Source organism: Osmerus eperlanus, chromosome 22, assembly GCF_963692335.1.
Source record: "Osmerus eperlanus chromosome 22, fOsmEpe2.1, whole genome shotgun sequence".
NCBI lineage: Eukaryota > Metazoa > Chordata > Actinopteri > Osmeriformes > Osmeridae > Osmerus > Osmerus eperlanus.
Genome location: NC_085039.1, coordinates 12877676 through 12899783, shown reverse-complemented (window position 1 = coordinate 12899783; position 22108 = coordinate 12877676). Strand labels below are relative to the sequence as shown.

The 22108-nt window shown below is 52.4% G+C and overlaps 1 protein-coding gene across 2 annotated transcripts in view; it reads right to left on the bottom strand.

The window, feature by feature from the left end:
- The window catches only part of LOC134008668 (uncharacterized), a 38024-nt gene that overhangs the window by 8985 nt on the left and 6931 nt on the right, over positions 1-22108 (bottom strand). The window contains exons 11-62 of one of the 2 annotated variants that reach the window (XM_062448154.1): positions 21933-22108; positions 21701-21785; positions 21400-21543; positions 21099-21301; positions 20886-21010; positions 20633-20751; positions 19986-20162; positions 19807-19838; positions 19601-19698; positions 19469-19494; positions 19344-19365; positions 19211-19238; positions 18868-18946; positions 18547-18693; positions 18089-18300; positions 17457-17557; positions 17219-17337; positions 16931-17107; positions 16737-16768; positions 16450-16547; positions 16014-16064; positions 15672-15699; positions 15349-15433; positions 14562-14708; positions 13875-14086; positions 13012-13112; positions 12774-12892; positions 12486-12662; positions 12288-12319; positions 11907-12004; positions 11668-11712; positions 11324-11351; positions 10916-11000; positions 10376-10558; positions 9933-10144; positions 9670-9773; positions 9420-9538; positions 8882-9037; positions 8528-8745; positions 8097-8182; positions 7692-7828; positions 4929-5054; positions 4050-4240; positions 3456-3544; positions 3215-3342; positions 2895-3022; positions 1811-1925; positions 1497-1715; positions 1230-1400; positions 401-550; positions 211-260; positions 8-116 (exon numbers count right to left, since the gene is read on the bottom strand). The exon at positions 21933-22108 is cut by the window's right edge and continues 66 nt beyond it. In XM_062448154.1, coding sequence (XP_062304138.1) covers positions 8-116; positions 211-260; positions 401-550; positions 1230-1400; positions 1497-1715; positions 1811-1925; positions 2895-3022; positions 3215-3342; positions 3456-3544; positions 4050-4240; positions 4929-5054; positions 7692-7828; positions 8097-8182; positions 8528-8745; positions 8882-9037; positions 9420-9538; positions 9670-9773; positions 9933-10144; positions 10376-10558; positions 10916-11000; positions 11324-11351; positions 11668-11712; positions 11907-12004; positions 12288-12319; positions 12486-12662; positions 12774-12892; positions 13012-13112; positions 13875-14086; positions 14562-14708; positions 15349-15433; positions 15672-15699; positions 16014-16064; positions 16450-16547; positions 16737-16768; positions 16931-17107; positions 17219-17337; positions 17457-17557; positions 18089-18300; positions 18547-18693; positions 18868-18946; positions 19211-19238; positions 19344-19365; positions 19469-19494; positions 19601-19698; positions 19807-19838; positions 19986-20162; positions 20633-20751; positions 20886-21010; positions 21099-21301; positions 21400-21543; positions 21701-21785; positions 21933-22108 — 6099 coding nt within the window. The remainder of the gene's footprint in view (positions 1-7; positions 117-210; positions 261-400; positions 551-1229; positions 1401-1496; positions 1716-1810; positions 1926-2894; positions 3023-3214; positions 3343-3455; positions 3545-4049; positions 4241-4928; positions 5055-7691; positions 7829-8096; positions 8183-8527; positions 8746-8881; positions 9038-9419; positions 9539-9669; positions 9774-9932; positions 10145-10375; positions 10559-10915; positions 11001-11323; positions 11352-11667; positions 11713-11906; positions 12005-12287; positions 12320-12485; positions 12663-12773; positions 12893-13011; positions 13113-13874; positions 14087-14561; positions 14709-15348; positions 15434-15671; positions 15700-16013; positions 16065-16449; positions 16548-16736; positions 16769-16930; positions 17108-17218; positions 17338-17456; positions 17558-18088; positions 18301-18546; positions 18694-18867; positions 18947-19210; positions 19239-19343; positions 19366-19468; positions 19495-19600; positions 19699-19806; positions 19839-19985; positions 20163-20632; positions 20752-20885; positions 21011-21098; positions 21302-21399; positions 21544-21700; positions 21786-21932) is intronic. The other variant, XM_062448153.1, reaches the window with a different exon arrangement.

Sequence of the window (22108 nt, the reverse complement as noted above, 5' to 3'; positions counted from 1 at the left end):
GGGTGACTCTCTGGCCCCCCCTCTTCCTGCAGGCTCTGACCAGGCCTCTGATCTTCATGCGGCTCAGAGTCGACACTCTGGTGCAGGTGAAGCCCTGGAGCACCGAGGACGATATGCTGCACACACACACACAACATTATAGTTGAGTGAGACATGGAGGGAAGGAGGAGGAAGAGAAGGAGGAGGACAGGGAGGAGGAGAAGATCGTACCTGTCAGGGTTGTCAAACTGCACCGCCACTGTGTCGAAGAACAGAACAGCCTACACAGAACCAGAGCGTTAGACTTTGTGTGTGTTAGAGTTTGTGTGTGTTAGAGTATGTGTGTGTTAGAGTATGTGTGTTAGAGTTTGTGTGTGTTAGAGTTTGTGTGTGTTAGAGTATGTGTGTGTGTGTGTCCCACCTGCTCTTGCTTCCACTTCTTCTTGTTGAGGGTGGTTGCCACGGCGCCGCTCTGTGAGAACCCTAACAGCTGCCCTCGAGGGATCTCCGTTGCCATGGTGTCAGGAACGTTCTGGATGATGCTCTCTGCGTTGCTGTTCACCAAGATGATCTGGTGCAGCCAGAAAATTCAGATTCAGAACCAGACTAAGTGTGTGACACCTGGGGAAGACTAAGCGTGTGACACCTGAGGAAGACTGAAGGTGTGACACCTGGGGAAGACTGAAGGTGTGACACCTGGGGAAGACTGAAGGTGTGACACCTGGGGAAGACTAAGCGTGTGACACCTGAGGAAGACTGAAGGTGTGACACCTGGGGAAGACTGAAGGTGTGACACCTGGGGAAGACTGAAGGTGTGACACCTGGGGAAGACTAAGTGTGTGACACCTGGGGAAGACTAAGTGTGTGACACCTGGGGAAGACTAAGCGTGTGACACCTGAGGAAGACTGAAGGTGTGACACCTGGGGAAGACTGAAGGTGTGACACCTGGGGAAGACTGAAGGTGTGACACCTGGGGAAGACTAAGTGTGTGACACCTGGGGAAGACTAAGTGTGTGACACCTGGGGAAGACTAAGCGTGTGACACCTGGGGAAGACTAAGCGTGTGACACCTGGGGAAGACTAAGCGTGTGACACCTGGGGAAGACTAAGCGTGTGACACCTGGGGAAGACTAAGCGTGTGACACCTGGGGAAGACTAAGTGTGTGACACCTGGGGAAGACTAAGCGTGTGACACCTGGGGAAGACTAAGCGTGTGACACCTGGGGAAGATAAGCGTGTGACACTGTACCTGGGTGACAAAGGTCTGCTGGAGGATGATGGGAGCGTTAATCAGGTTGGCGAGGAATGAAGGATTCTGGGAAGAGAGGATGAGCTCCTGACCGCTGATGGCGCCCATAGTTGCCACGGGAATGCCCCCCAACAGAGTTCCCAGCATGAGGAGAGAGGAGGAGCTGTTGATCTGGAGAGAGAGAGATCATCCATGTTCTTATCATCCCCATCAGAGATTAATATAGTCATCTCATCCATCTATCCCTCCATTTCTCCCTCCACATACCTGCAAGGATCCAGACATGAGCAGAGATTGGATGATGATCAGCGACTGTCCCTGGTTCCAGCCAGTCAACAGGCTGAGCATGTGCAGTGATGCGAGCAACACTGTGGGCGGAGCCAGGATCAGCTGACCAGTGCTGAGCCAGGTGCTGCTGTTGCCGAGGGCAGCGAAGGAGTTCTCCGTCAGGGAGCCGTCTATGTTGCTGGCTAGCTGGGCTGACACCTGGGACACACGCACACGTTTAATACACACACACATACATACATGCTGTGTGTGTAGCTGAGAGTTCACTGAGTGTAGAAGTGTGTGTGTTGTACCAGTGGGTCCAGGTTGGAGCAGATGCTCAGGTTGAACAGAACAACGTTGCTCTGCTCTGCAGTCAGCTGAGCAAAGGCCCGAGCAGGAGCCACACACCTGCACAGGAGGGGGAGACTGGGGGGAGGAGGGGGAGGAGGAGGGGGAGGAGGAGGGGGAGGAGGAGGGAGGGAGGAGAGGGGAGGAAGGATGGGAGGGGGGGGAGGAGGGGAGGAGGAGGGGGAGGAGGAGGGGGAGGAGGAGGGAGGGAGGAGAGGGGAGGAGGAGGGAGGGAGGAGAGGGGAGAAAGGATGGGAGGGGGGAGGAGGGGAGGAGGAGGGGGAGGAGGAGGGGGAGGAGGGGGGAGGGAGGAGAGGGGAGGAAGGATGGGAGGGGGGGAGGAGGGAGGAGGAGGGGGAGGAGGAGGGGGAGGAGGAGGGAGGGAGGAGAGGGGAGGAAGGATGGGAGGGGGGGAGGAGGAGGGGGAGGAGGAGGGGGAGGAGGGGGGAGGGAGGAGAGGGGAGGAAGGATGGGAGGGGGGGAGGAGGGGAGGAGGAGGGGGAGGAGGAGGGGGGGAGGAGGGGGAGGAGGAGGGGGAGGAGGAGAGGGGAGGAAGGATGGGAGGGGGGGAGGAGGGGAGGAGGAGGGGGAGGAGGAGGAGGGAGGGAGGAGGGGAGGAGGAGGGGGGGAGGAGGGGGGGAGGAGGGGAGGAGGAGGGGGAGGAGGAGGGGGAGGAGGAGGGAGGAGAGGGGAGGAAGGATGGGAGGAGTTGGGAGGGGAGGAGGGGGAGGAGAGGGGGAGGAATGGATGGAGTTGGGAGGGGAGGAGGGGGAGGGAGAGGGGAGGAAGAATGGGAGGAGTGGAGAGGGGAGGAGGGATGGGAGGAGGGATGGTAGGGGGGGAGGAGGGATGGGAGGAGGGATGGTAGGGGGGGAGGAGGGGGGAGGAGCGGGGGGAGGAGGAGGGGGGGAGGGGGTAGAAGGGTTGGATGAAAAGAGAAAGGCAGTTGTTTAAACATGTGATTCAAAATTCATCAGACAAAACAAAAAGTGTGTGTGATGGTGTGTGTGTGTGATGGTGTGTGTGTGACAGTGTGTGTGTACCTACAGCAGAGGGCTGAAGGAGCTGTCCTGCTGGTAGATCAGATATGTGTAGTAGTTGGTGAGGTTGACTGGCAGGCTGGAGTGGTTCAAAAGGGCGATGTTGACTGGGTTCACTGTAAACACCTGCAACACCTGGACACACAAACACATCACATGTCATGTTATATACACACACATCAGTACACACACATCACACACATTATCCCTCAAGGATGGTAAACTAAGAAAGTGTTGACCACAACTTCAGTTGGTTTAGGGTTAAAGGTTCAGGTTAGGTTTCTGGGTCATGGTTAGTGTTGATCCAAAGGTGTTGAGGTCCAGCACCTGTGTTGATCCAAAGGTGTTGAGGTCTTCCAGAGTGAGGAAGGGCATGAAGGGCCCCAGGTATTCAGAGAACCAGGCTGTGGAGTTCAGGTCTGGGGCACTGAAGCTGTAGCACCTGGGCACCGAGTCTGGAGGAGGAGAGGATGTTTCAGATTAGCAGGTGGAGATATGGTGGACGTGGTCCTGAGGTTGTCTCTATGAGTGTGAAAGAAACAGCTGGCTTTGATCCAAGATGGCCGACCTGACTTGAGGTACGTTCTGATGGTGTCATACACGTCTGAGGGCCTAAAGTCTGCAGCGCTGTACTCATGGTTACCCATCACTGCCACCCTGCAACAACCACACACACACCACTTTGTTAAATGCATGTTAGCATGTCTCAACTGATGCTACCTGATTAAATGCTTATGTGTGTGTGTAAGGGTGTGTGTGAGGGTATGTGTGAGGGTGTGTGTGTGTGAGGGTGTGTGTGTGTGAAGGTGTGTGTGAGGGTGTGTGTGTGTGTGAGGGTGTGTGTGTGTGAAGGTGTGTGTGAGGGTGTGTGTGTGTGTGAGGGTGTGTGTGTGTGAAGGTGTGTGTGAGGGTGTGTGAGAGTGTGTGTGAGGATGTGTGTGTGTGAGGGTGTGTGTGAGGATGTGTGTGTGTGAGGGTGTGTGTGTGTGTGTGTGTGGGAGGATGTGTGTGTGTGAGGATGTGTGTGAGGGTGTGTGTATGTGTGAGGGTGTGTGTGTGTGTGTGTGTGTGTGTGTGGGAGGATGTGTGTGTGTGAGGATGTGTGTGTGTGAGGTGTGTGTGTGTGAGGGTGTGTGTGAGGATGTGTGTGTGTAGACCCTACAGCTTCCTGAAGGCAGGACAGGTGGCGTTCTGCACAGCAGGGGAAGTGAGCAGGCTCTTGGACAGGAAGCCCAGGTAGTCACGGAGACGGAGGTCAAACCAGGCGTTGACCTCTGACCCCCGGGCGGAGCCGAGGGCCACTGGCCACACGCAGGGCAGGGTGAGACGGCCCACGGCCGCCGGCAGCCTCTCCTGGAGAGAGGGAGAGGGTTAGGGTGTGTGTGTGTACCTTGTCCAGCAGCAGAGGGGTCAGTGTGTGTGTGTGTGTGTGTGTGTGTACCTTCTCCAGCAGCAGAGGGGTCAGTGTGTGTGTGTGTGTGTGTGTGTGTGTACCTTCTCCAGCAGCAGAGGGGTCAGTGTGTGTGTGTGTGTGTGTGTACCTTCTCCAGCAGCAGAGGGGTCAGTGTGTGTGTGTGTGCTCTGTGTGTGTGTGTGTGTGTGTGTGTGTGTGTGTACCTTCTCCCCAGCAGCAGAGGGGTCAGTGTGTGTGTGTGTGCTCTGTGTGTGTGTGTGTGTGTGTACCTTCTCCAGCAGCAGAGGGGTCAGTGTGTGTGTGTGTGCTCTGTGTGTGTGTGTGTGTGTGTGTGTACCTTCTCCAGCAGCAGAGGGGTCAGTGTGTGTGTGTGTGTGTGTGTGTACCTTCTCCAGCAGCAGAGGGGTCAGTGTGTGTGTGTGTGCTCTGTGTGTGTGTGTGTGTGTGTACCTTCTCCAGCAGCAGAGGGGTCAGTGTGTGTGTGTGTGCTCTGTGTGTGTGTGTGTGTGTGTACCTTCTCCAGCAGCAGAGGGGTCAGTGTGTGTGTGTGTGTGTGTGTGTACCTTCTCCAGCAGCAGAGGGGTCAGTGTGTGTGTGTGTGCTCTGTGTGTGTGTGTGTGTGTGTACCTTCTCAAGCAGCAGAGGGGTCAGTGTGTGTGTGCTGTAGAGAAGACAGAGTTGTGTGTTGTCGTCCACGCTGTTCGGCCTTCGTAGGAAACTAGCCAGGTCTGACAGTGGCATGGAGTTTATCAGCTGGGGAGGAAGACCACCATCATCACAATCATCCTCATCATCCTCATCCTAACTATCATCCTCCCCCCACTCCTCCTTTCCTACCTGTCCCTCCTCCCTCCCTCCCTGCCCCCCTCCCTACCTGTCCTCCCTCCCTCCCTACCTGTGCCCCTCCCTCCCTCTCCTCCCTCCCTCCCTCCCTACCTGTCCCCCTCCCTACCTGTCCCCCTCCCTACCTGTCCCCCTCCCTCCCTGCCCCCCTCCCTACCTGTCCTCCCTCCCTCCCTTCTCCCTCCCTCCCTCCCTACCTGTCCCCCTCCCTACCTGTGCCCCTCCCTCCCTCTCCTCCCTCCCTACCTGTCCCCCTCCCTCCCTCCCTCCCTCCCTACCTGTCCCCCTCCCTCCATGTCCCCCTCCCTCCATACCTGTCCCCCTCCCTACCTGTCCCCCTCCCTACCTGTCCCCCTCCCTACCTGTCCCCCTCCCTACCTGTCCCCCTCCCTCCCTGCCCCCCTCCCTACCTGTCCTCCCTCCCTCCCTTCTCCCTCCCTCCCTCCCTACCTGTCCCCCTCCCTACCTGTGCCCCTCCCTACCTGTCCTCCCTCCCTCCCTACCTGTGCCCCTCCCTCCCTCTCCTCCCTCCCTCCCTCCCTACCTGTCCCCCTCCCTCCATGTCCCCCTCCCTCCATACCTGTCCCCCTCCCTACCTGTCCCCCTCCCTCCCTGCCCCCCTCCCTACCTGTCCTCCCTCCCTCCCTTCTCCCTGTCCCCCTCCCTACCTGTCCCCCTCCCTCCCTACCTGTCCCCCTCCCTCCATGTCCCCCTCCCTACCTGTCCCCCTCCCTACCTGTCCCCCTCCCTCCCTGTCCCCCTCCCTACCTGTCCCCCTCCCTCCCTGCCCCCCTCCCTACCTGTCCTCCCTCCCTACCTGTCCTCCCTCCCTCCCTTCTCCCTGTCCCCCTCCCTACCTGTCCCCCTCCCTACCTGTCCCCCTCCCTCCCTGCCCCCCTCCCTACCTGTCCTCCCTCCCTCCCTTCTCCCTCCCTCCCTCCCTACCTGTCCCCCTCCCTACCTGTCCCCCTCCCTACCTGTCCCCCTCCCTACCTGTCCCCCTCCCTCCCTGCCCCCCTCCCTACCTGTCCTCCCTCCCTCCCTTCTCCCTCCCTCCCTCCCTACCTGTCCCCCTCCCTACCTGTCCCCCTCCCTCCCTGTCCCCCTCCCTACCTGTCCCCCTCCCTACCTGTCCCCCTCCCTCCCTGTCCCCCTCCCTCCATGTCCCCCTCCCTACCTGTCCCCCTCCCTACCTGTCCCCCTCCCTCCCTGCCCCCCTCCCTACCTGTCCTCCCTCCCTCCCTCTCCTCCCTCCCTCCCTCCCTACCTGTCCCCCTCCCTACCTGTCCCCCTCCCTCCCTGCCCCCCTCCCTACCTGTCCTCCCTCCCTCCCTTCTCCCTCCCTCCCTCCCTACCTGTCCCCCTCCCTACCTGTGCCCCTCCCTCCCTCTCCTCCCTCCCTACCTGTCCCCCTCCCTCCCTCCCTCCCTCCCTACCTGTCCCCCTCCCTCCATGTCCCCCTCCCTCCATACCTGTCCCCCTCCCTACCTGTCCCCCTCCCTACCTGTCCCCCTCCCTACCTGTCCCCCTCCCTACCTGTCCCCCTCCCTCCCTGCCCCCCTCCCTACCTGTCCTCCCTCCCTCCCTTCTCCCTCCCTCCCTCCCTACCTGTCCCCCTCCCTACCTGTCCCCCTCCCTACCTGTCCCCCTCCCTACCTGTCCTCCCTCCCTCCCTACCTGTGCCCCTCCCTCCCTCTCCTCCCTCCCTCCCTCCCTACCTGTCCCCCTCCCTCCATGTCCCCCTCCCTCCATACCTGTCCCCCTCCCTACCTGTCCCCCTCCCTCCCTGCCCCCCTCCCTACCTGTCCCCCTCCCTCCCTACCTGTCCCCCTCCCTCCATGTCCCCCTCCCTCCCTGTCCCCCTCCCTACCTGTCCCCCTCCCTCCCTGCCCCCCTCCCTACCTGTCCTCCCTCCCTACCTGTCCTCCCTCCCTCCCTTCTCCCTCCCTACCTGTCCCCCTCCCTACCTGTCCCCCTCCCTCCCTGCCCCCCTCCCTACCTGTCCCCCTCCCTACCTGTCCCCCTCCCTACCTGTCCCCCTCCCTACCTGTCCCCCTCCCTCCCTGCCCCCCTCCCTACCTGTCCTCCCTCCCTCCCTTCTCCCTCCCTCCCTCCCTACCTGTCCCCCTCCCTACCTGTCCCCCTCCCTCCCTGCCCCCCTCCCTACCTGTCCTCCCTCCCTCCCTTCTCCCTCCCTCCCTCCCTACCTGTCCCCCTCCCTACCTGTCCCCCTCCCTACCTGTCCCCCTCCCTACCTGTCCCCCTCCCTCCCTGCCCCCCTCCCTACCTGTCCTCCCTCCCTCCCTTCTCCCTCCCTCCCTCCCTACCTGTCCCCCTCCCTACCTGTCCCCCTCCCTACCTGTCCCCCTCCCTACCTGTCCCCCTCCCTCCCTGCCCCCCTCCCTACCTGTCCTCCCTCCCTCCCTTCTCCCTCCCTCCCTCCCTACCTGTCCCCCTCCCTCCCTGTCCCCCTCCCTACCTGTCCCCCTCCCTACCTGTCCCCCTCCCTCCCTGTCCCCCTCCCTCCATGTCCCCCTCCCTCCCTACCTGTTCCCTGCGGTTGCTGGGCATCAGGGACATGAAGGTGGTCAGGTTGGGGAACTGGAAGCCCATGAATGTACTCTCCAGGTAACCATAGAAACTGTGGTTGTAGTTGTCACCGTAGCAACGCAGCGGTGTGGGTCCTGAGGGGTGAGAGAGAGTGTTTGTGTGTTAGGGTGTGTGTGTTAGGGTGTGTGTGTGTTAGGGTGTGTGTGTGTTAAGTTGTGTGTGAGGGTGAGTATGTGAGGGTGTGTGTGTGTGTGAGAGTGTGTGTGTTAGGTTGTGTGTGAGGGTGTGTGTGTGTGTGAGGGTGTGTGTGAGGGTGAGTATGTGAGGGTGTGTCTGTGTCACAGTATTATTGTGTTTGTTCAAAGTGTTGTGGTTGTTGTCGTGTCCACCCCGCCTCCCTACCCCGGAGAGATTCCACGATCTGACTGAAGATTACAGTCTTGGTGTCGTCATGGAGACTGGAGATGGTAGTGTTAAGGAGGTCCATTCTAGAGAAAAGGAGATAGAAGGAAGGAGAGATGAACAGAGAGAGAGGGAGAGACAGAGATGGAAATAGATACCGGTAAATATGAGTAAGAAAGAGAGATGGAGCAGAGGTTTAGAAAGTGGAGATAAAGAGAGAGAGAGGGAGGGAGAGAAAGGGGGGTAGAGAGAGCGAGATAGAGAGAGGGAGGTAGAGAGAGAGAGATAGAGAGAGGGAGGTAGAGAGAGAGGGAAACAGAGAGATGGAGAGAGAGGGAAGTAGAGAGAGAGAGATAGAGAGAGGGAGGTAGAGAGAGAGAGAGACAGAGAGAGGGAGGTAGAGAGACAGAGAGATGCAGTGTGACTCTCACCCCTGCTGCTCGGTGCTGCAGTTCCTCTGTGCCAACACACTGAAGTAGGGGGCGACGTGGAGCGCAGACATGCCCACCAGTAGGGGGCGGAGCCTCACATGCAGCCACAACAGCACTTCCTGGTCATCTACGGCAACTGGGTTGGAGAGGTTGCCACGGGAGAAGATGATCTGGAGGAACGCTGACCTCACTGAGGGGGGGAGCATTGTCACATGACCCTGGAAGGGAGGGAGGGAGGGAGGGAGGGAGAGAGTGGGAGGGTGAAAAGAGGAGAGAGAGGATTATTAAATGGTTACAAGGTTGTCTTCATCCTACAGTACTGCTGGTTTGAAGCATGGTTTGGAAGCTGGTTACCATGACGGCGGGAGAGAAGTCTGAGAAGAAGGAGGTGAAGAGGTGGTCTGGGACGTTGTTCATCACCATGGTAACCTGGGCGGGGCTGGTGAGCTGGCCCGGGGTGGAGGACACCTCCGCCAGCTGTCTGACGGCTAGCACACTCACAGCCTCCATCTGGGGACATACACACTGTTACTACACACACACACACACACACACAGCCTCCATCTGGGGACACACACACTGTTACTACACACACACACACACACAGCCTCCATCTGGGGACACACACACTGTTACTACACACACACACACACACAGCCTCCATCTGGGGACACACACACTGTTACTACACACACACACACACACACACACACACACACACACACACACAGCCTCCATCTGGGGACATACACACTGTTACTACACACACACACACACACACACAGCCTCCATCTGGGGACACGCACACTGTTACTACACACACACACACACACACAGCCTCCATCTGGGGACACGCACACCCAGTTTAACACACTCATGGGCGCAGACGTACCGCAGAAAAGTTGGAGTTTAGTCTCTGGAGATCAGGGAATGAAGCCAGAGCAGAATATCTCCCCATGTTCTTCAGCAGCCAGTCTCCACTGTCCACACTGCCCACCACACAGCTGGCATCTACACACACACACACACACACACACACACACACACCAGTTACCAGATGAGCTTTCAGGTGTGTGAGCAGGTATATGTGCAGGTGGGAGACCAGGTGTGTGTATAACCAGGAATGTGTTCAGATGAGTTACCTGTGGTGTGATTCCTGGTGAGGAACACCTGTATCAGGTGTGTGTATACAGAAAGGCTCCTAGACAAGTCCATTGCTGCCTGCTGCTGACTCAGGATCTGCACCCTAGGGTCAGAGGTCAGGGCTCAATCAGGGGTCAATCAGGGGTCAGATGACTATAGCTTTGGGCTGGTTATAAATAAAACCAGGGTACAAAACAACTTTAATTTCCATCATTAATAATATTATGTAAACATATCTCCATGCGCCTGTCATGGGACCTACAGGCTCTGGTAGGTCTGACAGCTGAAGTTCTTGGTGCTCAGGCAGGACAGGAAGCTGACCGACACCGCAGGCAGGAAGGGGCGGAGTCTGGTATTAAACCACAGCTCAATAAAAGCTTGTTCTCTGAAGTTCGTCATGGTGAAACTGTCCAATCGGAGCTCTGTGATTGCATCCAGAGCCAATGTCACCGCAGGGTTAGCAGAGTTCAATGTCTAGGAAATGAAGTGGATGGGGTTAAAGGTCAGGGCTTGTACTACTCAACAGACAGGCAGACAGACAGACAGACAGACAGGTACACAGACAGGCAGACAGACAGACAGGCAGAAAGACAGACAGACAGGTACACAGACAGACAGACAGGTACACAGACAGACAGACAGGTACACAGACAGGCAGACAGACAGACAGGTACACAGACAGACAGACAGACAGACAGGAAGTACCGTGTTGGAGAGCAGGTCCAGAGCCGCGTCCAGCACGATGGAGGTCTTGTACAGGAACAGCTTCCAGGTGCCTCTGGCCTGGGTGGAGTTAGCTGGCCATGTGCCTGGAGTCACCTGGGTGGAGTTAGCTGACAGCTGACACCTCAACACGCCAGCCAGACTCTCCGCTGTGACTGCAGAGAGCTGGAGGAGCGGAGGAAAGAGGAGGAGAGGAGGACGGGGAGAGAAGGAAGAGATGAAGAGAGGAGGAGGGGGAGAGAAGGAAGAGATGAAGAGAGGAGGAGGCGGAGAGAAGGAAGAGATGAAGAGAGGAGGAGGCGGAGAGAAGGAAGAGATGAAGAGAGGAGGAGGCGGAGAGAAGGAAGAGATGAAGAGAGGAGGAGGCGGAGAGAAGGAAGAGATGAAGAGAGGAGGAGGCGGAGAGAAGGAAGAGATGAAGAGAGGAGGATGGAACAGTGTTATCATGTGCAGTTCAGCTCCATGGTGCAAACATGCTTTAGGATTTGAGAAGTTCAACGAGTAGTGCAAACTTGAACATACTGAAGCACAGGCGAAGTCCCTGATGCTGTGGTCACACAGAACGCTTCCTGTCTGGCTGTTGTCAAGGAGACGCTGAAGTGCAGAGCTGAAGTAAACAAAGTGAGACCCAAAGATATTAAACATGAGAATATTCAAGAAATAAACAAGATATTAATTAAATAATTGAGTACATTAATCTATAAATAATTGAGTAAAAAAATATTTAGGATACCTCAAACAAATACATGACACCACAGAAACATTGAAGATATAATTGCGAAATAAAATATATTGATTGTATATCTAAAGATTCACAAGACAAACAAGATATTGAATACATCTTGATAATTGAGTAAAAAGACGTGTGGAAAGATCCTGAGCCACATGAAGCAGGGGCTCCATGACAGGAAGTGACATCAGAGTTCCTACCTGTCCACCCCAGCACAGATCTCCGTCTCTGTGGAAAACAGATGACGTGATGAGCTAGTACCACCACTGGTTCATGATGAGCTAGTACCACCATTGGTTCATGATGAGCTAGTACCACCATTGGTTCATGATGAGCTAGTACCACCATTGGTTCATGATGAGCTAGTACTACCACTGGTTCATGATGAGCTAGTACCACCACTGGTTCATGATGAGCTAGTACCACCACTGGTTCATGATGAGCTAGTACCACGACTGGTTCATGATGAGCTAGTACCACCACTGGTTCATGATGGTCTCACTGTGTTGATTGACAGTCAGGTGACCAATAGGGGATGTCTTACCGTTGTAGGATGTGATGCTGCAGTCTCCACTGTAGACGATGCAGCCTAAACAAAACACGACAGGAAACAAGCCGTGTCAGACAGGAAACAGGAAACAAACATTGTTCGACAGAAAACAAGAAACAAGCCATGTCCAACAGGAAACAGGAAACAAGCTGTGTCAGACACGAAACCTGTTTACTGTTTGACATGGCTTGTTGGGGTCAGGGGTTAAGGTTAAGGTCAGGGGTTAGGGTTACCTTGTGGTGTGTGCTGTAGCAGAGCTATCTTGCTGGAGGAGACAACAGCTTCCACTGCTAGAGGGATTGTTTGCATGGCTATGTCCAGACGGCCGATACTGGGGACAGAGGTGGTCAGGGAAAGGTCAGGATAAGGGTCAGGATAGGGGACAGGATAGGGGTCAGGTTAGGGGTCAGGATAGGGGTCAGGTTAGGGGTCAGGATAGGGGTCAGGTTAGGGGTCAGGATAGGGGTCAGGATAGGGGCCAGGGTCAAGGTTGGGGTCTGGTCAGGGTAAGATTCAGGGAAAGGGTCAGGGAAAGGGTCAGGGAAAGGGTCAGGGAAGGGTGGGGTTAGGGTGGGGTCAGTGTTCAGGGGTACTCTGGGATGGATGGAACTTACATGGTCCTATAGGAGGAGCAGGGGACGGTCATCTGCAAAAAAGGAGAGGAGTTCCTGTTGTCAAGCCGACTCCCACATCCTTTCCTCAACTGAACCACATCAACAGCAAAGCTAGAAATAGCTACCCCTTCCACTGACCCCCAAAACAATCAAATCTGGATGCAGCAGAGTGGTAGAGCACAGAATGATCGCTAGTACCTCCTGAGACATGTTGACGAGGTGTAGCAGGACTTCTGGAAGCTTCCTCTCTTCTGGGGACTCAGTCAGGAAGTCAAACACTCTGTTGATGACATCATCTTTCTCTGGAGGAACAGGAAGAGGAAGCAGCAGCAGCTCTGCAGTCTGGTGTGGAGACAGGACCTCCAGGGTCTCCAGCTGCACAGAACAGAAGAAGACACACGTCAGAACACAAACCAACACAGCGTGTCCACACCTTGCCTGGTGGGTCTAAGCAGGGGTGGTGGAGGAGTCTTGGAGGAGATGTACCGGGGAGAAGAGAGGGTTGGTGGCCAGCAGGTCCCTGAGGGTCGCCAGCACGGAGAAGGCCCCCCAGTTGCTCCTCAGCCAGTCTGTACTGCTGTTGGAGCTGGACACACATCCAGGCTCTGCAGGGGAGATATCAGGAGGGAGATGTCAAGAGACACAGGTCAGTAGAGTTAACATGTCGGTAGTCCACTTCAGTCGTGTGGGGACAGAACCCAGGTTTCCTGCACCAGCTCCTTACCTGAGGAGTTCCTGGTCAGGAAGGGCTGGATGAAGTATCTGACCACCAGCTCTCGTCTGCTTTGGTCCATGAGCTGGGATTGACGGCTCAGCTCCATCAGACTGGAAGAACATAAACAACATCTGAACAACAATCCCCATTTCCTGACAACAACAAACGTGTTCCTACTGGAGACCTACATGTGCTGGTAACTACTGTGTTCCCACTAGAGACCTACAAGTGCTGGTAACTACTGTGTTCCTACTGGAGACCTACATGTGCTGGTAACTACTGTGTTCCCACAAGAGACCTACATGTGCTGGTAACTACTGTGTTCCCACTAGAGACCTACATGTGCTGGTAACTACTGTGTTCCCACTAGAGACCTACATGTGCTGGTAACTACTGTGTTCCCACTAGAGACCTACATGTGCTGGTAACTACTGTGTTCCTACTAGAGACCTACATGTGCTGGTAACTACTGTGTTCCCACTAGAGACCTACATGTGCTGGTAACTACTGTGTTCCCACTAGAGACCTACATGTGCTGGTAACTACTGTGTTCCCACTAGAGACCTACATGTGCTGGTAACTACTGTGTTCCTACTAGAGACCTACATGTGCTGGTAACTACTGTGTTCCCACTAGAGACCTACATGTGCTGGTAACTACTGTGTTCCCACTAGAGACCTACATGTGCTGGTAACTACTGTGTTCCTACTAGAGACCTACATGTGCTGGTAACTACTGTGTTCCCACTAGAGACCTACATGTGCTGGTAACTACTGTGTTCCCACTAGAGACCTACATGTGCTGGTAACTACTGTGTTCCCACTAGAGACCTACATGTGCTGGTAACTACTGTGTTCCCACTAGAGACCTACATGTGCTGGTAGGAGGAGCAGCTGAGGTTCCTGCTGGAGAGGCAGTGCAGGAACCCTCCTGATGCTGACGGCAGGAAGAGCCTCAGACGCCCAGAGAACCACCTCATGATGACATCACTGTCTCTCAGCTGATCCTCGCTCAGCAGGGACACTCTCATCTCTCCAATCACGTCCAGCGCCTTCGATACTGACGGACCAATCAGGCTCGTGTTCTAGGAGACAGAAGAGAGCACAAGGAGAGGAGAAGAGACAGTCTTGAACAAAAAATATTTGGCAAATAATTTGAGGAAATTGTGGTCTGTATCAGAGATATATGTGGTCTGTATCAGAGATATATGTGGCCTGTATCAGAGATATATGTATGTGGCCTGTATCAGAGATATATGTGGCCTGTTATCAGAGATATATGTGGCCTGTATCAGAGATATACGTGGTCTGTATCAGAGATATACGTGGTCTGTATCAGAGATATATGTGGTCTGTATCAGAGATATATGTGCCCTGTATCAGAGATATATGTGGCCTGTATCAGAGATATATGTGGTCTGTATCAGAGATATATGTATGTGGCCTGTATCAGAGATATATGTGGCCTGTATCAGAGATATATGTGGTCTGTATCAGAGATATATGTGGCCTGTATCAGAGATATATGTGGCCTGTATCAGAGATATATCCGGTCTGTACCGTGCTGGAGAGGAGGTCCAGGGCCTGGTCCAGTCCAGCGGAGGCTCTGATGAGGAACAGTTTCCAGGTCTCCCGAGGGTACGAGGAGTTTCCAGCCAGCGAACACCTCAGCAGTCTGGCCAGCTGCTCTGCTGTCAGCTCCTTTAGCTGCGGGGAGGAAACCACTCATCACATCATTCATCCTGACCATCACTGCTAACACCTTGTTTACCTGGTCCTACCTGTGTGCCGTCACTATGTTGATAGATAATGTACATACATATACAACACGACACAAAACGTTTCAAGTTTTTGTGAACTTTTTTAGTTGTACTTTTTTTAGAAACTCTTTTTTCAAAACCTTTTTTTTGAAATCTTTTTTCAAAACCTTTTTTTTGAAATCTTTTTTCAAAACCTTTTTTTTGAAATCTTTTTTCAAAACCTTTTTTTTGAAATCTTTTTTCAAAACTTTATTTTTGAAAATCATTTTTCAAAACATTTTTTTAGAAAATCTTTTTACAACCTTTTTAAACTTTTTTTAGAAAAACCTTTTTTTCACAGTGAAAGGAGAGGAGAGAGAGAGATCATGCTCCCAAATACAGATTAAAACTAAAGTAACAAGCCTGGCTTGAACATTTAAGTAAAAAGTACAGATATTTGAGTAAAAAATGTAAGGAGTGAAAGTAAAAAGTTGTCAGAGAAATAAATAGTAAAGTAAAGTAATGATACTAAAAAAATCTACTTAAGTAGATTCCAATCTCTGATCAGGAGAGCATTTATTGGCTGGTGCAGTTTAGGCTCCTCCTACCCGAGCACAGGCATACTGTGTGATGGTGAAATCACAGAGAACAGATGATTGGTTCCCCATATCTAGGCGCTGCTGGAGGGCGGAGCTACAACACAGGACAGACAGGAGCAATCAATTGTCAAACCCACAACCAAGACCTTTTTTAACATTAGGTCTTGTGATTCACAAGCCATAATACAACTTATTGTATTGAACTTATAATCCTACAACTAAACTAAATGACCTGGTATAACACTGAGATTATATGACAAGTGGTGTAGACTGGTAAACTGAACAAGGTTGATTGTTCTGTGATTGGCCAACTGGTCTGAACAGGATCTCACCTGTCCACCCCAGCACAGACTCTGGTTGCTAGAACACACCAAAGGAATGCAGAGTTAGAGTTAGAATGTGGTTGGTTTGGACTACTTAATAGAAGGGCATGATTCTTTGAGTCTGGCATTGATGTTTACTACAGTGAAGGCCCTGGTATTGATGTTTACTACAGTGAAGGTCCTGGTATTGATGTTTACTACAGTGAAGGTCTAACTATTGATGTTTACTACAGTGAAGGTCTAACTGGTATTGATGTTTACTACAGTGAAGGTCCTGGTATTGATGTTTACTACAGTGAAGGTCCTGGTATTGATGTTTACTACAGTGAAGGTCTAACTGAAGTAACTTACCGTTGTGAGAAGATACTGGACACTGGGGGTTAACCGGTACCAGAACACAGCCTAGAGGTCAAATACATTTGAAAATAAGTTAAGTTTTGTTGATATTTCATTGGATTTATTAAACATTTTAAACTAATTTGTGCTTGCTATCAGCAAGGCATACTATTGTTATCTCACATATATATTATTAATTTACTATCATAAACAACCTAAATGGTCCCACAGTTTTTGCACAAAGTATGGACATTTGGGATTAACTTTACTGGTTTGGAGGTGATATAGGTAAACAACCTGCTCCAGCTGGAGCGTCTGCAAGGACACATCACAATTCCCCCAGAAATTGTACCCTCTCTAGTTTAAAATATTAATTTGTATGCTGTAGAACAGTCATCCATGATTGGAACCTGCTTGAACAAAACAGCAACATAATTCTCTCCTGACTCACCTATTGGAGTAGATTCTGTGAGGTCATAGATTGCAGACCAGATCATTGGCTGCATCTGGTTGGTGAGGCGGGTCATGGAGTCGTACAGCCTCTTGAAACTGTTCAAACCACAAAACAAAATCTCCAGTTACACCAAGAGGACTACCACTAGATGGGAAGTCCATAGGGTCATAAAACAAGAATGACTCATCACAAGACGGTGGTTCTTTGCCACCTCTGCCACACCTGGCTCACTAGTAATCACTAGGCCAAAATACCCTCATTCTCCTCCCTGTGGCGAGACTTACATTGTCTGGTACACGGGGCAGCTGACTGGAGTCTGAGGACAAGGAGCACACAGGAACATCATCACCTCAACGGCAATCATGCTATGTATCTACCTTATTTAATAACATTTCTTGACAGTACCTTATCAGGGATTAAAATTATCATTACAGTTCACCGAAAAGTGGAGGAGTGAGTAAGATGAAAGTAGAGTTACCTCCTGGGCAATCTTGACGAGGTGTAGCAGGACTTCTGGAAGCTTCCTCTCTTCTGGGGACTCAGTCAGGAAGTCAAACACTCTGTTGATGACATCATCTTTCTCTGGAGGAACAGGAAGAGGAAGCAGCAGCAGCTCTGCAGTCTGGTGTGGAGACAGGACCTCCAGGGTCTCCAGCTGCACAGCACAGAAGAAGACACACGTCAGAACACAAACCAACACAGCGTGTCCACACCTTGCCTGGTGGGTCTAAGCAGGGGTGGTGGAGGAGTCTTGGAGGAGATGTACCGGGGAGAAGAGAGGGTTGGTGGCCAGCAGGTCCCTGAGGGTCGCCAGCACGGAGAAGGCCCCCCAGTTGCTCCTCAGCCAGTCTGTACTGCTGTTGGAGCTGGACACACATCCAGGCTCTGCAGGGGAGATATCAGGAGGGAGATGTCAAGAGACACAGGTCAGTACAGTTAACATGTCGGTAGTCCACTTCAGTCGTGTGGGGACAGAACCCAGGTTTCCTGCACCAGCTGCTTACCTGAGGAGTTCCTGGTCAGGAGGGGCTGGATCAAGTATCTGACCACCAGCTCTCGTCTGCTTTGGTCCATGAGCTGGGATTGACGGCTCAGCTCCATCAGACTGGAAGAACATAAACAACATCTGAACAACAATCCCCATTTCCTAACAACAAATGTGTTCCTACTGGAGACCTACATGTGCTGGTAACTACTGTGTTCCCACTAGAGACCTACATGTGCTGGTAACTACTGTGTTCCCACTAGAGACCTACATGTGCTGGTAACTACTGTGTTCCCACTAGAGACCTACATGTGCTGGTAACTACTGTGTTCCCACTAGAGACCTACATGTGCTGGTAACTACTGTGTTCCCACTAGAGACCTACATGTGCTGGTAACTACTGTGTTCCCACTAGAGACCTACATGTGCTGGTAACTACTGTGTTCCCACTAGAGACCTACATGTGCTGGTAACTACTGTGTTCCCACTAGAGACCTACATGTGCTGGTAACTACTGTGTTCCCACTAGAGACCTACATGTGCTGGTAACTACTGTGTTCCCACTAGAGACCTACATGTGCTGGTAACTACTGTGTTCCCACTAGAGACCTACATGTGCTGGTAACTACTGTGTTCCCACTAGAGACCTACATGTGCTGGTAGGAGGAGCAGCTGAGGTTCCTGCTGGAGAGGCAGTGCAGGAACCCTCCTGATGCTGACGGCAGGAAGAGCCTCAGACGCCCAGAGAACCACCTCATGATGACATCACTGTCTCTCAGCTGATCCTCGCTCAGCAGGGACACTCTCATCTCTCCAATCACGTCCAGCGCCTTCGATACTGACGGACCAATCAGGCTCGTGTTCTAGGAGGCAGAAGAGAGCACAAGGAGAGGAGAAGAGACAGTCTTGAACAAAAAATATTTGGCAAATAATTTGAGGAAATTGTGGTCTGTATCAGAGATATATGTGGCCTGGATCAGAGATATATCTGGCCTGTATCAGAGATATATGTGGCCTGTATCAGAGATATATGTAGCCTGTATCAGAGATATATGTAGCCTGGATCAGAGATATATCTGGTCTGTATCAGAGATATATGTGGTGTTTACCGTGCTGGAGAGGAGGTCCAGGGCCTGGTCCAGGACGTTGGACAGCTTGGTCAGAAGCAGCTTCCAGGTCTCCTTAGAATAGCTGCCGTTGCCGGGCAGTTTACACCTCAGCAGAGACACCAGCTGATTGGCTGTGATGCCCTCCAGCTTTTTTAGGAATAAGAGGGAACACACAATTCAGTTTAGATCAATGTCAACTGATGTTAAGCTATAAGCATGATAATAAGATATTAGCATGATGCTAAGCTATTCATATGATGCTAAGATATTTGTATGATGCTAAGATATTAGCATGATGCTAAACCTGAATGAAGCCATCACCTGGGCACAAGCATATTGCTCCAAACTGAAATGGCAGGGAACTTCCATCATGTTTCCAATGTGTTGTGTCAGCGTGGAGCTGTGGAAAAATACAGAGATTGAGCAAAGGTCTGTGGATGCAGTTCATTGGGATCATCAGCAGTTGAAAGTTAAGTTAAATGCAGGCAAAAATAACAATCTTATTTGACCTTTTCTCAGATTATCTCATGTTAGCTTAGTTTTGCTGAAATCATGTCAGCTTATTTTAGCTTATTTTAGTTTAGCTAAATTTAGCTTAGCTTAGCTAAATTTAGCATACATTAGCTTAACAGCTATCCAGGAGACGGAGATGAGGAATCCATACCTGTTCACTCCAGCACAGACTGTGGTCTCTGTAAGAAGCAGGGGTGAGATGCTGTAACTCACTTCTGTTTGTTCGTATGTACATGTCTCATCCAGATGTTTTAGAACTGAGAGTAGAGAAATAGAAGTCTTACCGCTGTATGGAGTAGATGGACACTGAGGAAACAAGAGGACCTTGATTTAGTTTTACAAAACTTTGACATGATTGACTGTTTCAGGAACAGCTACTGTGTCAGAAGGTGATTGTGGCTCATCTTACCTCAGGGTCTTCAGGTAGTTGACATCCTGTTGAAAAACACAGTAAAGATAGGGTTTCATATTCTATCTGTACATAGAAGAAAAGAATGTGTGTGTATGTGTGTGTGTGTGTGTGTGTGTGTGTGAGACTGACCCCCTGGGGCAGTCTGCATGAGGTTGTCTATGGTGGCCCAGATGACTGGTTCCATCATGAAAGGAACAGACTTTAAGGCCCTGTACAGACGCTCAAAACTGACAGATCGACAGACAGACAAACAGCAAACAAACAAAAAAACCCAGTTACAGTGAGTTTACCACAACATGAATCCCCTCTGCTGCAGTATTTACTTTGATCCTTACATGAGAAGGTATGAAGCGCAGGGAACTGATATCTGAGGAACCACACAAAAGAATCAGATTGTTACGAACGTAACAAAAAAGTTACGAATACTTATTGTTGAAACGTTCTGTTACTGATGGAATGTTTTGAATGTCCAGTCAAGCATGGAAACTATGGTTTGCAGTGAGGGAGTCCTTACCTGGTGAGACATGTTGACGAGGTGTAGCAGGACTTCTGGAAGCTTCCTCTCTTCTGGGGACTCAGTCAGGAAGTCAAACACTCTGTTGATGACGTCATCTTTCTCTGGAGGAACAGGAAGAGGAAGCAGCAGCAGCTCTGCAGTCTGGTGTGGAGACAGGACCTCCAGGACCTCCAGCTGCACACCACAGAAGAAAACACACTTCAGAACACAAACACAGCGAGTCCACACCACAGAAGAAGACACACAGGCCAGACAGTGGGGATCACTGGGCAGCAGCAGGGATGGGTGTTAAGAACTCAGAGGTTGAGAGTGTTTGACTGTAGACCTTAAGGTCGCAGGTTCAAATTCCACTTTATAGGTCACTTTGAACCCATTTTTGCTAACTGTGAACATCTGTTTATCAGTGGTGGATATGTCAGCTGTATATACCCAGACTCTGGATGCTCAACCTGAGTTTGGCTCCTTTCCCCTACATCATCTTGGTCTAGTGGCAACATTTAGCCAAGCCCCTGGGAGGGCTTCTGAACCTGCTCTGCCACACCCCACTAACCCTAACCCCATACTAACCCCATACTAACCCCATACTAACCCCATACTAACCCCATACTAACCCCATACTAACCCCATACTAACCCCATACTCACAGCAGAGAACCCAGGGTTGAGCAGGTACACATCCTGAAGGGAGGCCATGGTGGAGAAGAGGCCGAGGTTCTGCGTCAACCAACCCACGCTGCCGTTGGTTGACGACACGCATTGGGGATCTAGGGAGGGCCGTCAGAGCATGTCACTGGACCAGCCAATCAGATCTCACCCTGGTTCTTGTCAGAACCAATCCCCTACTTGGTGTATTTGGTATCAGCCAATTCTAGCCCACTACAACAAGGAGTGTGTGTACCTGAGTGGTTGTGATGCAGCAGGAAGGGAAACAGGAAGTGTGTATAGATGGAGAGTCCGTGTGTCTGGAAGGCAGGCATGTCTTCACGCATGACCGTGCTCATGTAGCTGCTCAGTTCAGTCACACTGGAAACACACACACACATCAGCTCAATCAATAAACACAGTGTGTGGGTGTGTGTCCATGTGTTTGTGTCTGTGTGTGTGTCCTCACAGTGCGTGGTAGACAGAGCAGGTGAAGTTCTTGGAGGCAAGGCAGGAGAGCAGAGAGGCGGGTGGGTCGGGCAGCAGAGGCAGCAGCTTGATCTGGAACCAGAGCTGGATGAAGGCCGGGTCTCCCAGCTCCTCTGGGCTCAGCGTCTGGGAGTCCACCTGGGAGAACATGTCCTGGTACTGGGACACCACCTCACTGAAGTTCTGGAGGGGAGAGCACCAGGTTAGAGTGTGTGTGTGTGTGTCTCTCTTCTACCTCGTCACCCTGTCTCAGACTGTGATTTGATTGGCCCGCTGCTCACCGTGGTAGAGAACTCGATGACCAATGAGTTGAGGCGGCCGGTGAGCTCTATGAGCAGTCTCATGACGGTGTCCTGGGTCAGGGTCAGGTTGGTCCGAGCCGCGCAGTGAAGGACACTGGCCACGCTCTCCACTGCGTTGGTCAACTGCAGGGTCACATGGAGAGAGTGGACAGGGGAAGAGAAATATGACCCCATTTAATTTCAGCACTAGCTGAAGATTTATTTGGTGTGTGAATAAGAGTCCACACCACCCACCCTCACACCACACACTCGCACACCACCCACACCCACACACACTCACCCCACAAGACCTCTCTTCGATGGTGATGCTACAGGCATCCTGAAGAGCCGAGGTGTTGTCCATCATGGCTCCTGAGTTGAGGTGGCTAGACACACACACACCAGTTACACACACACACACACACACCAGTTACACACACACACACCCCAGTTACGCACACACACACCAGTTACACACGCACACACCAGTTACACAAACAGCAGCAGAATGTCCCAGTAGCTGGCTGACTCACAACACCCGGTGGAACACTTCCTTGATGCTGCCGGGAAGCTCCGCCCCCATGGAGGGCAGGACCCGGTGCAGCACCGGCATCACCACGCTCTGGTACCAGGCCTCCACGCTCGTCACGTCAAAGCCTGCTGCGGGGGGGGCCTCTGAGGCATTCTGGGACCTGTAGTTCTGGGCCAG